At 39.1% G+C, this 15251-nt stretch overlaps 2 protein-coding genes and 1 long non-coding RNA gene across 3 annotated transcripts; 2 read left to right on the top strand and 1 right to left on the bottom strand.

The window, feature by feature from the left end:
* Positions 1-3713: 3713 nt before the first annotated feature.
* On the top strand, positions 3714-6398 carry LOC121199810. The gene is made up of 5 exons (XR_005896471.1): positions 3714-3900; positions 5523-5609; positions 5711-5754; positions 5898-5991; positions 6351-6398. It is a non-coding gene; the product is annotated as an uncharacterized LOC121199810 (long non-coding RNA).
* A 1225-nt stretch (positions 6399-7623) lies between these two features.
* On the bottom strand, positions 7624-12269 carry mtfr2 (mitochondrial fission regulator 2). Its single transcript, XM_041064547.1, has 8 exons — positions 12113-12269; positions 10756-10938; positions 10424-10528; positions 9542-9666; positions 9179-9387; positions 8773-9070; positions 8353-8536; positions 7624-8204 (listed from the first exon to the last, which is right to left on the bottom strand). Exons 2-8 carry the CDS (start codon positions 10825-10827, stop codon positions 8148-8150), a joined length of 1050 nt encoding a protein of 349 aa, XP_040920481.1. The 5' UTR covers positions 10828-10938; positions 12113-12269; the 3' UTR covers positions 7624-8147.
* A 122-nt stretch (positions 12270-12391) lies between these two features.
* Positions 12392-15182, top strand: armc1l (armadillo repeat containing 1, like). Its single transcript, XM_041064301.1, has 7 exons — positions 12392-12447; positions 12799-12978; positions 13387-13478; positions 13739-13922; positions 14030-14146; positions 14313-14387; positions 14513-15182. Exons 2-7 carry the CDS (start codon positions 12826-12828, stop codon positions 14705-14707), a joined length of 816 nt encoding a protein of 271 aa, XP_040920235.1. The 5' UTR covers positions 12392-12447; positions 12799-12825; the 3' UTR covers positions 14708-15182.
* The last annotated feature ends 69 nt before the right edge of the window (positions 15183-15251 follow it).

The following is a 15251-nucleotide window of genomic DNA, read 5'->3' as shown; positions in this document are numbered from 1 at the left end:
CTAAGAAACACTTTTAAGTGTTAGGTGAACAGCTTGCTCTATAGCAGTGGCTATAGAGTGGCTTCTACTTCACAGGTTCAAAGGTCTTCAATGTAAGTTATTGCAAACTTTAAGTCACCTACCTATCTCAGGACAGAGGGTTGAAAATGGAGCACTTCGTGTACTTTTTCTGCACAAAAATGGTGTTTTACCTTAACTTGTATTTGGAGGTTTTCTAGTAATATTTACAGCTTGTCTGTTGTTATGCACTTGTTTTGAGTTTTGTTTTGGGTGAAAGTTTCCCATTTCCTGTTTTATTGTGAAAGCTCAGCATATTTCTAACAACACCCAGCGAAATTCTGCACAAGTTTTGGTTGTTTTAGAAATTCTGTACGTGTTCTGGTGGCACGTGCAGAGCCAACACCTTACAAAGACACTTTATGTTGGTTATTACTTTTATCTATGGTTGCATTTATTTAGAGGCTGACTTTTTATCACTGGATTGAAAAAACGTCACATCATCAATAATTGTTTTCATGTAAAAATAAAATTTATGTTTGTGATCATGCTTGGTATGTTACTTACCATGGTTTAGATTTATATGTAATCTGATGAAATATTTGATTGACCCACTGTAGCTAGCTGTGAGTCATTTTCACAAACATTTCCAACCAGGAGAAATTAAGCTTAAATGCATTTATGCACAGACACAAAATTGTGATGGAAGTGCCAGTTTTGTTCTATATGTTTATTTTTTTCTTACCAGCCACCACTTGTGGTTGAGCCATTAATTGTTATAGCTGTCTTCAGCAGCATTTTGCAATGAAGCTGCTATGATACTGATGAATTGACTTTATCACCACAGCTTCAAATACACATCCTGTCTGTTTTTATAAGAGTGATCTTCTGTGGGTTTTCTACACCACCATCTTCTTTGCAAAGTTTCCTCTAAGAAGTGAAACGAGCCAACTTGCTCATCTGTAACATGCAAAAGGGAAAATACAGAAGTCAGATTTCATTTTTGCTCTTCATCATAGGAAAGAGCAGGTCTCCTTTGGGCAGTCCAGTGAGCTTAGATGGTATAATTCAGAAGATAGATACTTATTAGAACATAGGATTTTCTATTCCAACCAACAAGTATGGATATTATTTATCTTTTTTTTCTCTATATTGAAATGATGGACCAAAATGAACCAACATGACCAGATGAAAAATCTTAATAATCAACGTTCTGTAGGGTCTCAAGAAAAAAGGTATGTATTTTTTTTTTTTTTTTTTTTTTTTTTTTTTTTTTTTTAGGGTTCTAAGGGGAATTAATAATTTTATGTGTTTAATTTGGAAACATATGTTAACTCAAGTGTCATCAGTATATAGGGAATCCATAGTTGTGAAGGTGCTTCAAAAGTAGTAGTTTTGGTTGTTTTAAGATTATAGAGGAAGGGATGTATTTTCATGTTTTTCGAGTAAATGTTTTATTTTAAATAAATCATGTTTTATTTTATAAGGGAAACTAAGAAGAGGTGCATTCTTCTGAAAATGAAAAACAGTTATCAGAAATAACTTATCAAAGGGTTTTATTTGATTATTGAAATAGCACTTTAACATTCTCAACATTGCTGGACATTTTCATACATCGCAATGCAATGTGTGACACTAACATGGTCTGACGTAACTACGCCTGTGACATAAAATGGCTGCATCGGATAAGACAACTTGTGTACGTTTTTTAAAATAATTCAGGCTGCAATGCACATACTTGTTCAAGTATCTGGTATAGTAATGAAGTTGTAGTTTGGGAAGTTACTGTTTGTATTTGGATGTGAGTTTGGTTGTGACTTTGTGAAATGACTGAATTAGAGTCTTGTGCTCCTTTGTTTGATACATTAGCATCATTAGCCTGTAGAGTGATTTAACCACACTGGGGTTAAAGTGGTACAGTTTGGTAGTGTAACACGGCCATTGGAGGGCAAACTTAATTTTCAGACATTTTTTGATTTTGTTGCAGATCTCTATCCAGTGTGTGGACAATCCTCATGGATATCGTGGTGTAGTCGTCTTTGACGATGTAACATTCCCCATTTCTTCCCATCAGGTAAGGTCCCTACAAGCCTTTTTTTAAAATGCACATCAAAATTCAACTAAAGATCTGGTTTTATACAATGGCTATATTTTTTATGTGTTTTGTGTTTTTGCTCACTGCTTGGTCATGATCCTGCACAGGGGACAGGGACAGGGGACACTGGTGATGGACAAGGCCCTCGGAGGTTAGTGTAGTCAGGTCTATAGTCAGGTCCACTACACTTTGCATATGCAGCACACAGACTTAATTTCTTACTTATTTTAAGTTTTACTGTGACTGTATTACTGTAGTTCTGTGACGGTTTTCCAATTGGCCTGTTACGAAGATCCACGGCTGTGGAGCTCTCCAGAGACTGTCTTGGATTCCAACACTAGGTAAAAATAAAAACTAACCTTTGATTTTATTGATAGACCTACTTGTTTTCTAAAATAAGGGCAAAGAAAGAGTTAATATCACCACAAGCAGTGTTTGGATCTTCTGAAAGCTGTTCGTAAAAACAGTAATATATTTTATAATACATAACACATACATAATATAATACATTTATTAAATCACAAAAGCATCAGTGGAAAGTTTTAATTTTTTATTCATTTTTCTTGGTGTGTCCCATTACAATAAGTTTACTTCCTGTAAGTCTATGTATTTGTATGTATTTACTATTTTTATCTCTTGTCTGTGATGATTCTGTTTTCACAAGGTAGCATGCAGTACTGTAGAACTGGATAATGTGATCATTGCATGTGATTAAGATACAATGTTTATTAAGTCACTCTAAACTTTTCTATTGTACTTTCCACAGTGTTGAGGAGGATGTTGATGAAGAAGAATAACAAAAAAACAGGCATTAACATACTAGGTTTTAAATGTCTGTTACAACTTTATTTTAGATGATAAGCTTTTTGCATTTTCTTTATACTCCCTACTTTTTTTGTGTTTGTGTTTATGTAATCCACACTAAGAGTTGTTTTTTTTTTCCATTCATATACATTTGGTGCTTTTTGTCTGAAATTAGGATTGGAGAAAAGGAATGTATCCTACAAAAAAAAAAAACAATTAGGCTGTCTTTCATTTATTTAAATTGATTTGTGTGTTTTTTTTTATGTTATTAAAGAGATGAACACTCAAAAGTCCAGTGTGCATTTTAGTTCCAAAGAATGCGAGTCTTCTGTACTATGGAATATTTGATTCCTTTCATGCTTTAAGACAAATATTAAGTTTCAGTTGAACTGTAAAATGCATTTTTTGGATTTTACAGCACTGTGGATTTTCAAGGCTAACATGGACAAGAGGGGCAATTGCAATAATTCTTTCTTTGTATGGGCAAGTATGTATCATATGATAAACTAATAGGTAGACAGGTGGACAGGCAGGGAACAGGTAACTAGATACAGGTAGCAGAATGTCATGACTGAGCAAGGACTTGAACCCAAAAGCACGACTCCACAGACAAAATCAAAAGCAATGATTTTAACAACCATAAAGGATAGTATTTTCTCTGTAGCTGCCAGGCATACCAGCATACCAGCAGTGTGCATGCACATGCTTTTTACATGGAAAATAACAAAAATAAGTTTCAACACTGGACAGGTCAGAAACTACCTTCCTGATTTCCATAGGCAAAAGTTAAACAAATAAACAAAGTATATACAAATGATCTATACCTGTTTTCCACCAGAGCTCATACAGAAGAGCACAGAGGTTTCTCCTCGAATTTAGACGATTTAGTATTACTTAAAATCTTCTCAGGTGGGATATTTTTCTCTCAACAAAGACAACCATGAACAAAGGAAAACCAACTTTATCAAGATCTTGGACTTTTTTGGGGACTTTGAAACAAAGAGGTGAGTTTTTCAGGCTTTGGGGAGGACACACTTCCACACTTCATTCCACTTACACTGATTAGAGTGTACAGGGAATGGCAATTTGAAAACATTCTTAATCTTAGGGATCTGGAAAACATCAATACACACTTATCAAAAATAATCTAGGCCAAGTGAAGTTTCATATAATTGTCTTACCATTCATTCATTCATCTTCTATACTGCCGTCAGGGTTGTGGCAGAGCTGGAGCATATCCCAGCTGACTGTGGGCGAGAGACAGGGTACACCCTGGACTTGTCGCTAGTCAATCGCAGGGCTGACACACAAAGACAGACAACAACACATGCACACACTCACACCTAGGGGCAATTTAGAGTAGCCGATTAAGCTAATGTTTTTGGGGTTGTGGGAGGAAGCCGGAATTTCTGGAGAGTACTAATGCAAGCACAAGGAGAACATGAAAACTTCGCACAGAAGAGTCCAGCCCAAGGTTCAAACCTAGAACCGTGACAGTGCTAACCACTGCACCACTGCGATATGATATGCTCCAAATCCCGGAAATGTACCAACACTGACTTTAAAAAAAAAAAAAAACTAACGTGGTTACGTGTTACGCGTGTTACGCGCGTCACGTGTTATGGGTGGTGTCTTACATCGTAAAGAAGAAGACAAACTATAAAAAATGGCTGATTGTAATGACGCTACAGTAAGTTTAAATAAGCTGAAATGCAAGTACTTGTACTAGCACTTGACAAAGTATGTGGAAGTTATATGTTGTAATTAGTTTAGTTAATTGTAATTATTGGAAGGTACAGTTAGGATCTAGGCACAGTCGAGAGTGAACATGTGAGCGAGTGTTGAGTTAGCACTGTTAGCATAGTAGAGGTAAGTGGCAGCGGGCGAACCAGGCAGCCACCACTGTATAGAGGAGCTTTTCAAAGTCGTACCTGAGGTCAACCATGTCTCAGGAAAGGCTCACTGGCCTTGCTGTCATCAGTATCAATCACTCAATAGGGGAGCAGATTTCATATGATATCATTATTGATGATTTTGCATCAAGGAAGGCCAAAAAGGTCAGGTTTTAGTTTTTGTTTGCTGCTTTGAAGGATTTGTGCTGTTCAGAATATTTATTCTATATTTCATTTGTATATTATACTTTTATCTTTATTATTCTAAAATAATAAAATTATATTGTTTTTATTTCATATCATTGTTATTCTCTGCTGTTGTTATGTATGATTGTGTATATTTCTACCACTTTTATGTATATAGAATATATTTATTTAATTTCTGATAACTTTAATTTCAAGGTTAATGTTAGGGTTAGGCCGCTTGGAGGGGGTCTCGCCCACGGAGTAATTCAATCTAGAAGGCAGAGGTCTTCAACCTGTTCCTCAAAGGCCCGTGTGGCTGCAGGTTTTTGTTCCAACCAAGCAGCAGCACACCAGACTGACTCATTTAATCAACTGATCTCAGTCTTCAGACAGTTTATTGGTCAAACTGTGTGCTCTTGGTTGGTTGGAACAAAAACCTGCAGCCACACGGGCCTTTGAGGAACAGGTCGAAGATCTCTGGCATATAGTATGATAGAGTAACTGACATTAAAGTGATATATTTCACTACTCTTCTGATGACATTGCAGATTCCTGCTCAGTCTATGGACAATCCTTGTGGATATCGTGGGGTAGTGGTCAATGTCCACGTAACTGTTCTCACTTCTGCCCAACAGGTGAGGCCTCTGCAAGCTTTTTTTCAAGTGCTCATTGAAAATGAATGAAAAATTATACATTTTAATGTATTTTGTGTTTTTTTCTCAATCTTTGACATAAGGCTGCACAGGGAACCACCCACAGTGGTGGACAAGAGCCTCAGAGGTGAGTGCATCTCACTGTCAATTATCAGTTATTTTGACTTTTTCCTTGTGTTTTATTGGGCTGGAGTATGTCAAGCTTGCTTGCCCAAATAATGTGGTAGTCTATGAATAAGTTACCAAAAGGTAAATATGTTCTTCTTGCAGCACAGTGGCACCACCTGACTCCTCCACTGATAAAGATGAGGAAATCCCCATGGAGGTAGATTAGCAGGAGTAAGAGAACCCTCATTCTGGCAAGGTATTGCAGTATTATCACAGACTGCTGACTAATGATGCATTAAAGCCAGTTTCCCATTCCTAACCACTGTAAATACATCAACCGAGTAATGATTGTTTAATACATGTGGCTTTGTGATAATTATAAACTGTCAAATACACATAGATTTACAGACTTGATCATTATTCATCCCCCGACCACCCCCACTCCACCCAAAGTTAATTTTGGTATTAAGTTGTAGTTTCAGTTGCTTAGTTTTAAAACACTTATTTAAAACAGATGCCTTAGTCTTAACATAATTTTGTCATGTACGGCTCAGCATTTTGTTTGGCCGTTGGTTATAATTGAACAAATTTTTCTTCATCTGTTTTTGTATTTAGAAACAAGAGGACTTGCCTATGGGTGAATAAAACACAACAATATTTGGCAAAGTCACATCGTCCTTGTTTTTACTGTGCCCCAAACCACATTTTTATAAATATATTTTTTTAGTGCATCTGCTCTAAAATCAAAGCACGTGGCAATTTGCTTTTGTTGAAATAGAGGAATATTATAACCCTGTAAAATGAAGCAAATGCACATTTGCAAAGTGAGAACAGTATTTTTGTGACCCCTGGAAGAGTCCTACTCTTATTGATAAGTATTCACTATCCAGTCATGATTAAGATATTTAAAAATATTTGAGTACGTAATTTGCTTTTGACCAACCATATAAAAAGAAAATAAATAAGGAAATTGGAAAGTTCAGCCATCGGTCATCACCAAAATAGTGTGTTAAAATTTGGAAGATTATTATGACTCATCGTGTCTCTGACTCCAGCTGATCACCTGTGTCTCCTGTTGTACCTGTGCAGGTAAAAAGGTAAAAAAGAACTTCTTGGTGCGATGTGACAATTAATGAGCTTCACCATACTCAGACTGAGGCTGTGATTAAGGATTAAGTTAAATGATATTTAATATTCAGAACAGCAGCCCATAAATAAGTGATAAGAATAGGGTTTGCAATTTGGTGTTATTTCATGAAAATTAATTCCTGTTTTAATTTATTCTGATTTTAACCATATTGATATGGAACATTAAGCTATTAGTATTCATTAGTATTCAAGTTACTGATCATCTGTGCAAGAGTGTCTTTCAGAATCCTCCACACCCCAGACAGTCTCTGTCATTTCTGTACTAAGGTGCAGTTATAATGTAAGAATGTCCTGTGCACCTACTTTTCCTTATCCCAGTTACAAGTCTTATTTGCAATGTGGATCATATTGAGTTTGAATAAATAACTGGTTTGAATAATCAGTAATCTGGTTATTCATACATGATTCTTAAAACTGGAAATAAGCAGTGGAGTATACGTGTGTTTTTCACTCAGTATGTTTTTTTTTCTCCCCTTAATTTCAACAATCTAATGCACATTGCACAGCAGAAACAGACTTTTAAACTTTCTGTAGAAAGGGCATCTGAAATTAATTTTATCTACTTTGCTCACCTATGCTTAAAAACCACCCTTAATGCAACAATGTGAAATGACATCACATGCATGATGTTCTATAATCCTTGTACTCAAACGTTATTTCAAAAGGCAAAAATTCCAGCGTTCACTGGATTCAGACAAACTGAACTACAAAAAAAACAAACAAAACAAATTGGTCAGTGCACTTAAACACTTTAATTAAATAAAAGAACCTGAAACAGCAGTTGCATAGGACAGAGCTAGGTGAATCTCAAAACAGTTATTCATTTCACTTGGTTGAGGAACGAAATAAGGCCTCACAAAGTGATTTTTAGAAACACAAAGGCAGGTAGCTATAAGCTAGAGTGGATACCTGCTTAAATACATTATCTCCTTTAAAAGGAGCTCTGCACCCAAAGATATCACTGTGAATAACACTGAAAACATAACTCCAATTGACAAAAAACAATCGTACCAAAATCTTTGTTTACAACATTGGCTTTCACATACATATACATTCAAAACTCCAAATGAAAGAAGAACTTAGCAGTATCAAGCCCTGTGTTCACTGTGAAACAAAAACACTCCTACAAGAACAAAAGAACAGACAAACAAAAATGAAATGTAAATCAATAGATGCAGCAGTAATCCGTCTGTGAGGCACATCTGTGGGAGCTGTGACTGGCTGGTGAGATGTCTCACATTTGACCTTCTGGGACAGAAGTTATCAGTTAACAGGAAACAAGCAGGGACGTCCCTGACTGCGCCTGGTTTTGTGAGGAACCTGGAAACAGAATAGTGAGGTTAGCAGCCCGGCATAGTGACAAAGTGACCAGTATTCCAATAAGAGTGAAAATGTTTGAGAGGAATAAGTGAATACACTAGAATAAACAAAAGTCTATGAGTGTGGGGTGTTTCTGTGGAAAACAAACCTTAGGTGTGTCCGGACTGCCGAATGGCGAGAGCTCTAGTGAGTTCTCTTTGTCAGAGGAATTATTAAGGCGATGCTGGTTGAATTTTCTCTTTAATGCTTCTGCTATAAGAGCAGCTGGGTCATCGTGCAGTGCTGCCCCTCCCTTACTGTGTCTCCTACTGACTGGTGTGCCCCCTGGTGACCTGGAGAGAAACAAAATAGAAATATTTTGTGAAGGGACAAAGGTTAAATTACTATGGAAAAATAATGGAGGAAAAGAGGGGAAAACTTAACTTAAAAATCAAAAATTAAGTGCCTAAATCATTGGAAAAACTGGGGACTGATTTCTGTAGATCAAGACATAAAGAGCTATATTTTGGGATATTAATATTGTCATAACTCAGTCAAAAACACTGACACACACACTCCTGATGCCTACCTCTCCACAGAGCGCAATTTAACATTATTCAAGTCCTTAAGAACATCCAGCATGGAGGGGACCTGTTTAACTTCCAAACCCGTGCTGAGGCTTGCACCCTGAGGTTTGAGCTGATCTTTCTTCCTGCGCTGGTGGATCAGCTCTAATACAGACAAAGTCTCAGTGGAGGAGCCAGGACAGGGAGGAGGTGGAGGAGGGGGAGGAGGAGGAGCAGCACTGCGAGGTGTGGAGGTGTGAGCTGGTGGAGGGGGAGGAGACATCAAAGGTGTGTCTGGGACATTCTGACACTCGATAGGACCTAAAATATGTTGAAAGACAAAAAATAGAATATTGCGTTTGCTTGACGTACTGAGAACATTTGTATGTTTTGTGATAAGTTGAGGCACAAGGCACAAAGAGTGTGTACCTGCAGCTGGAGCAGCAGTAACAATCATGGCTATCTGAGCTCGTAGTTTGAGCAGCTCGCTCTCCAGGGCTGTGATCTTCTTAAGGGCATCTGGATCGGTTGTCTGCCTTACAGGTCTGCCTCCTCTCTGGGTGTGAATCGGGGCCGGTCCTGGATATCTCACCACATCTCGATTCACAGTACTTCGCATGTTTGGAGGTAAATGGTTCCTGGACAGGGACATTTTGCCCGTTTAGTTTTTGGACCAAATTATTCTGCGTTACCAGTTTAGGTTGTGTTTTCGTAATAAGCCAGGAAAAGGAGGAGGGGTGTAAACAGTAAAACTGTCCAGGGTGTTTGCACTATGTCTATTTATGCACTTACCTGGTCTTGGCAAATCTGTCCCCCTCATCCTCAAAGACCCACAAGACATCAGCGAATGAGGGGATGGAAGGTGTATCCATGGTGATGTCGACATATCCATGGGGCCTATAGGTGAGCAGGGGGATCTAAGGCAAAACATAAAAAAAAGATTACGCACTCCGACACTGACTGCATGAAAAAAAAACATAGACCTGCGATAAATTAGGTTACATGTTTTCTTTGTTAACACTGTTGTAAGCAAGCAAAAGGTGATTGCATAAATATTCACCCCCTTCAAGTCAGTATTCAGTAGATGCACCTTTGGATGCAATCACAGCACCGAGTCTGTGTGGACAGGTCTCAATCAGGCTTGCACATCTGGATAATTTTACTCCATTCTTCTTTGCAAAACTGCTCGAGCCCCATTCTTTTTACCCTCTACCCTTACAAGCCTGTCAGGGCCTGCTGCCGAGAATCGTCCCCATAGGATGATGCCGGTGTTGTGCAGTGTTTGGTGTCTGCCAAACGTAGCATCTAGTCTGATGGCCAAAAAGTTCCATTTTCCATTCATCAGACCAAAGAACCTTCTTCCAGTCTCCCTCAAGCCTTTGGGTGAACTCTGGTTGAGATTTAAAATGAGCTTTCTTCAACAGTGGCTTGTCAGAGTAACCAGGATTGCTTATAAATCAGTGACTGGACCTTCTACACACAGGTGTCGTTATACTACAATCACCTGAGACACACTGCACTCAGGTGATTTCCATTTCACTAATTGTGAGACTACCAGCACCAGTTGGCTGGACCTCTGCTGAATTAGGTCAGTCACTTTAGAGGGGGAGAATATTTATAAACTACAATGATTTTGAGAGACAAGCTTCACTCTGTTAGAAAGTTGTCTAGTACCTGAAAGTGGACACGTGGCGTAGGTGTCAGTGGGAGATTTGTCCCAATCATCCGTACAATGCTGCGATACTGACCGCACAGCTGACTGTCCCACACTGGAACCAGCTACAGAAAAGACAACAACAACAATAAATAAATAAATAAATAAATAGATAGATAGATGGATAGATGGATAAATAAATTGCTTAAAAACCCACCCTTGGCTGAAAATTGCCAGCCTAACTACACTAATTGCACACATCAAAACAACTAGTAAGCCCCCAGATATTCCTTGATTTCAGTTTGAGATAATCGGTAACACAGTTATAACAGAGGAGTATCTGTGCAGTTACCATCTCTGGAGGCACTCCAAAGTACTCCAGGACGATGCACAGCACATCAAGAATATCGTCTACTAAAGACATTGGAAGGACTTTTTCCTGGACCAGCTGACGACTGCAAAGCTCCTCTTTCTGCTGACTGACTTGGTACGTGGCCAACACAGAAGGGATGTCACTGAGTCACATACTTGGTGCCTGAAACAAAACACAACATACAAAACTTAACAATGAACATCCCCCTTGAGTCCTATACATTAAAGACCACAAATCAAGCCAGATATTTTAATGTAGTTATGGGCATCAATTTTAACATCCACAGAAGGACAGTTACAAAATTTACCTAATACCAACTTTAACTCTATTACAAGAATTTAAGAACTTAAATTGAAGCAAGAAATTTTTATCATTAGGAGGCTTGAAATTACAGGTCTCTCAGAACTTGGATCAGACAGCTGCTGCAACTGATTCAGAAGACAAAGAGGAAGACCCCATCAGTGTCAGATGTCAGATCCTGACACAGGCTTCTAGTGTGTTTAAAAATATAATTTAAATTTTTTATTTTTAATTAATTTTAATCTGCTACATCATCATTAACCATCCTGACCTGTCAGAGTACGTGGGACAGGTCTGCTCTGCTTACTGTCCTCAGAGTCAAAACCGAAAGTGGAGAAGCACCAAGGCATGATGCTTTCATTTAGTTTACCACTGCCATTTATCATATTAACTTCACCCCTATTCATTCACATCTTGCACTTTGATGACAAATATACAGAATATTTGATTTAATACAGTGTAAGACAAGGAAAAGCACGATATGGATCCATGAGGTTTTATTGGATTTTGCTTGCAAATTGACTCAAATGACCAATCAATTTACCAAAAGAGTTAGTGCTTAACTTCCTTTTACCTACACCATCTGTACATCAAAATTATAAACGTCTGCTTCTTGGACCTTTAATTAATAAAGAAACAGCTGCAAGCACAGAAATCACCCACGGTGGTTTCACTGGGACAGTTTCGAGCTCAGTTAAAACTGGCATAGATGAGATATTTGAATCTAAAACTCTACGTGTCCCCTGGAGTCCCTCATTGATCCAACTGTCAAAGTGTCACCTGGGGGCATCACACAGGGAGGCTCAGGGACGCTCAGAGAGGCAGCCGTCTCCCTCTGTACCGCTGGATGCTGACTCGGCTGCGAAATCGCGTTGGATCAGCTCAACGGATGGTTCACAATGGGTTTTAGTTTTAAGATAAACAGAGAAACCTTCTGCTCAGGGACGTGCAGGTAACGTTAGTTCCGCACCGCAGTGTGAGAAGCATGCAGCAATCTAAACGTGGGATAAGCAGAAATTTATATTTATATCCTTACCGTGAACTCGTTCTCTCGTCAAAACGCGATTTAGTTACTGCATTTATCAAAAACCCTCCTAAGAATCAACAACATGAAATATAACTGCAGATAAACACTAAGAGGAACTCGTAGATTCCCTCTCAGCTCACGCGTCGGGGCAGCGACTCCGTGAAGTCAAATAAAGCCGCAGCAGCAACGCTTCCTCTGATTGGCTGCCGATACCAAACGAGTATGACCAGCCAATAGGACTGGGTGACCGTCCAGTGTGGGTAACCTCCGTTCGACCAATTGCGTGTCGCGAAAATCAAGCACCAAATTCGTAATTTGTGTACACGAGCTGCTTCTTCTCCTGAGTAAGTAAACTGAAAATCACAACATTTAACGCACTTTTATGGCTTTCATCGTATTTAATTCATGTTCATTTCGAAGCTTTTAGTCTAAACGGCGCGACAAAGTAAATAGACTTGTCTTTTTGTGCCGTTTGTCCGTTTCTTAACGTGTGAAAAGCAGTTAGTACTTTAGCTAGCCACAGCTTTAGCACTAGCAAACACGCTAAGTTGACAGGCTAACTTTTAAAAACTAGCTTCGTTCCTACCTTCAGTTATCCATCGAACGCACATAACTAAATATAAGTCCATGATATATTTTGTTTACCACAACTTTCAAGTTAAAGTAGCCCGTTCAACTGAAAATGTCGCTTCCAGTTGCAGGTCTGGTTCAGTTAAACAAAGATGATGGACGCACTGTCAGTGGTGAGTCAACTGCGGGACCTGGCCTCTGAACCGCAGAACCGAGAAGTGATAGTCCAGGACCAGGGCTGTCTGCCTGGGCTGGTTCTCTTTCTCGATCACCGGGATCCAGAAGTTCTGCTCGCAACTTTGCAGGTGGGTAGAAGAGGCTAGACTAGTGCGGTGGTTTAACGTTACTGTGTTTATATACATTAAATATCCCTACCGTGTTTTTTGCATACATTTGCCACACGTTAGAGATACTTCTCTTCCCACGACATCCTGCTGTGCTGTATGTCTTTCGTGGGGGGCTGCAAGGTGACATCTTGTAGCATATTTTTCAACTAACAGTACAAAACCCAAAGGTATTCAGTATACTATCACATAAGGCAGAGAAAAGCAGCAGATTCTCATAATGGAAAAGCTATAAGGAGGGAATGACTGATCGGTTAATAGATCGAACCCGTCAATCAATTTTTTTTGTTTTTTCATTTTTATTGTAACTGTTCTCCCTGTGATATATATCCTACCAGTATACCATGTTCCGTCTTTGTGTGTCCCCAGGCCCTACGTTACTTGGCCGAGTTACCTCCCAACATTCCCACCATGAAGAATGAACTGGGTATGATGGTGAGCTTGGAGAATCTCATGGGAAGGTGAGGAGATCATGGGTTTTTTTTTTTACACTCTTGCATGATAGTAAGCATATATTTTTGTGTGGTTGTACATGCAATATTAAATAACACTTGGAATTGTCTACTGCTTAAATCCCATATTTTTCTAATATGCAATTAATATTTTATGCTATTGTACATAAAAAGTACCATTTTAGCTTTCTAGTCATACATTTGTTGTTATGGGAAAGGTGATGTTTAGTCAAGCCTGACATGATTAAATATAATGTTTCTCCATACAGGGCAGGCCTGTCTGTTGACATCACAGCCTTGGCCCAGGAGGTGTATAACATTCTGTGTACTCCTGCTAATCCTGTACCCCGCACAGCTGAGAGGGAGATAAGAAAGAAATCTCAGTTCTTTATCAACTCCTCCAACAAGAAGGCCAAGTCTGTCACTCTGCACATCCAGGGGCTGGACAGCACTGTGAGTACCCTGAATGACAATCACACAATCCTGCTGATTCCTCCCGACAGTAGCCATTGCTATTATTGGCAGCAAGTTAACTAATAAAGTCTCCCTCTGTTATCAAGGACCAGCGAGGCTTGTGTGAAGAGGCTCTTCTGAAGGTCAGAGGAGTGATCAGCTTCACTTTCCAGATGGCCACCAAGAGGTGCACTGTCCGAATCCGCTCTGACCTGCCTACTGAGGTAACAGGCAAAGACAAACATTTATCGTCAGTGTCTGCTTAGGAAACAAAAATGTGTTTAAATACTTGGTGCAGGAATCAGGTATAAAAATGAAAACAGACCATACTGTCTGATTGATGTCCATTAATCTCAGACACTGTCTTCCCTGATCTCTCTTCATTTGCAGAGTCTGGCATCAGCCATTGCTGCCACTAAGGTGTTGTCAGCCCAACAGGTGGTGAAGAATGAAGCAGGAGAAGAAGTGAGTAGAGTACACTGAGCGCTCATTTTGAGGATCCACTGGAAAATAGCTCAAAAATAGTGTGTGCAGGTTCACATTTAACTTTAAAACATGAATTTTCTCTCCTGTATTAATGCTTTTTTCAGGTTTTGATCCCTCTGAACCCATCTGGAGTGAAGGTGCAGGAAAACTCAGCTCTACCAGACTACCTCCCGGAAGAAGAGGAGAGCCCAGAGAGGGAGGTTGACCGTGCAATTTCCCGCACTACAGCTAAGGAAGATTCCAGTGGGAGCTGGCTCAACGCTGCTGCCAGTTTCCTCACAAAAACCTTCTACTGGTGAAACTGGAGCAGTTTGATTTTCTTGAGACTCAGTGTCACAGAGCTGAGTTAAAAGACTGGTGCTTACAGTTGTGTATGTTACTGGAATGGACATTACTGGATGTGAGCACACCACAGGACTACACCCTAGCTTTGTGTGCATGGTCACAACTTCACCAACCACCATCAGTTCCTGTGAATAACTTCAAATATCAACATGCTCAAAAGCACTTCAGATTTTAGGATCCAGCTCAGTTCTATTTTGAATTGAGTGGGGTCCCACACACATGAAAAATATCTTTTTCTCTGGAGTTACATAATTGGTTTTTTTCTATCCACTTTTTTGTGGAAGTGTAAATATTTTCTCGAAATCTGTCTCTTCTTGCAGTTTCTTGCAGTGCAAAAAAAAACAAGGTTCTTATAAGTGTTTGCTACTTTTCTGTTGGTAGTTATCCTGGATTATGCTAAAATAAATGTACAAAATATTACTACGTCGTCAATTTGCACTGCAATTTTTTCTGTCATTTCTCCACTGGATGACAAAATAATTGTAAGACCGTGTCAAT

The sequence above is a fragment of the Toxotes jaculatrix genome, chromosome 19, assembly GCF_017976425.1.
Source record: "Toxotes jaculatrix isolate fToxJac2 chromosome 19, fToxJac2.pri, whole genome shotgun sequence".
Classification (NCBI taxonomy): domain Eukaryota; kingdom Metazoa; phylum Chordata; class Actinopteri; family Toxotidae; genus Toxotes; species Toxotes jaculatrix.
This window is presented reverse-complemented; position numbering and strand designations above follow the sequence as displayed.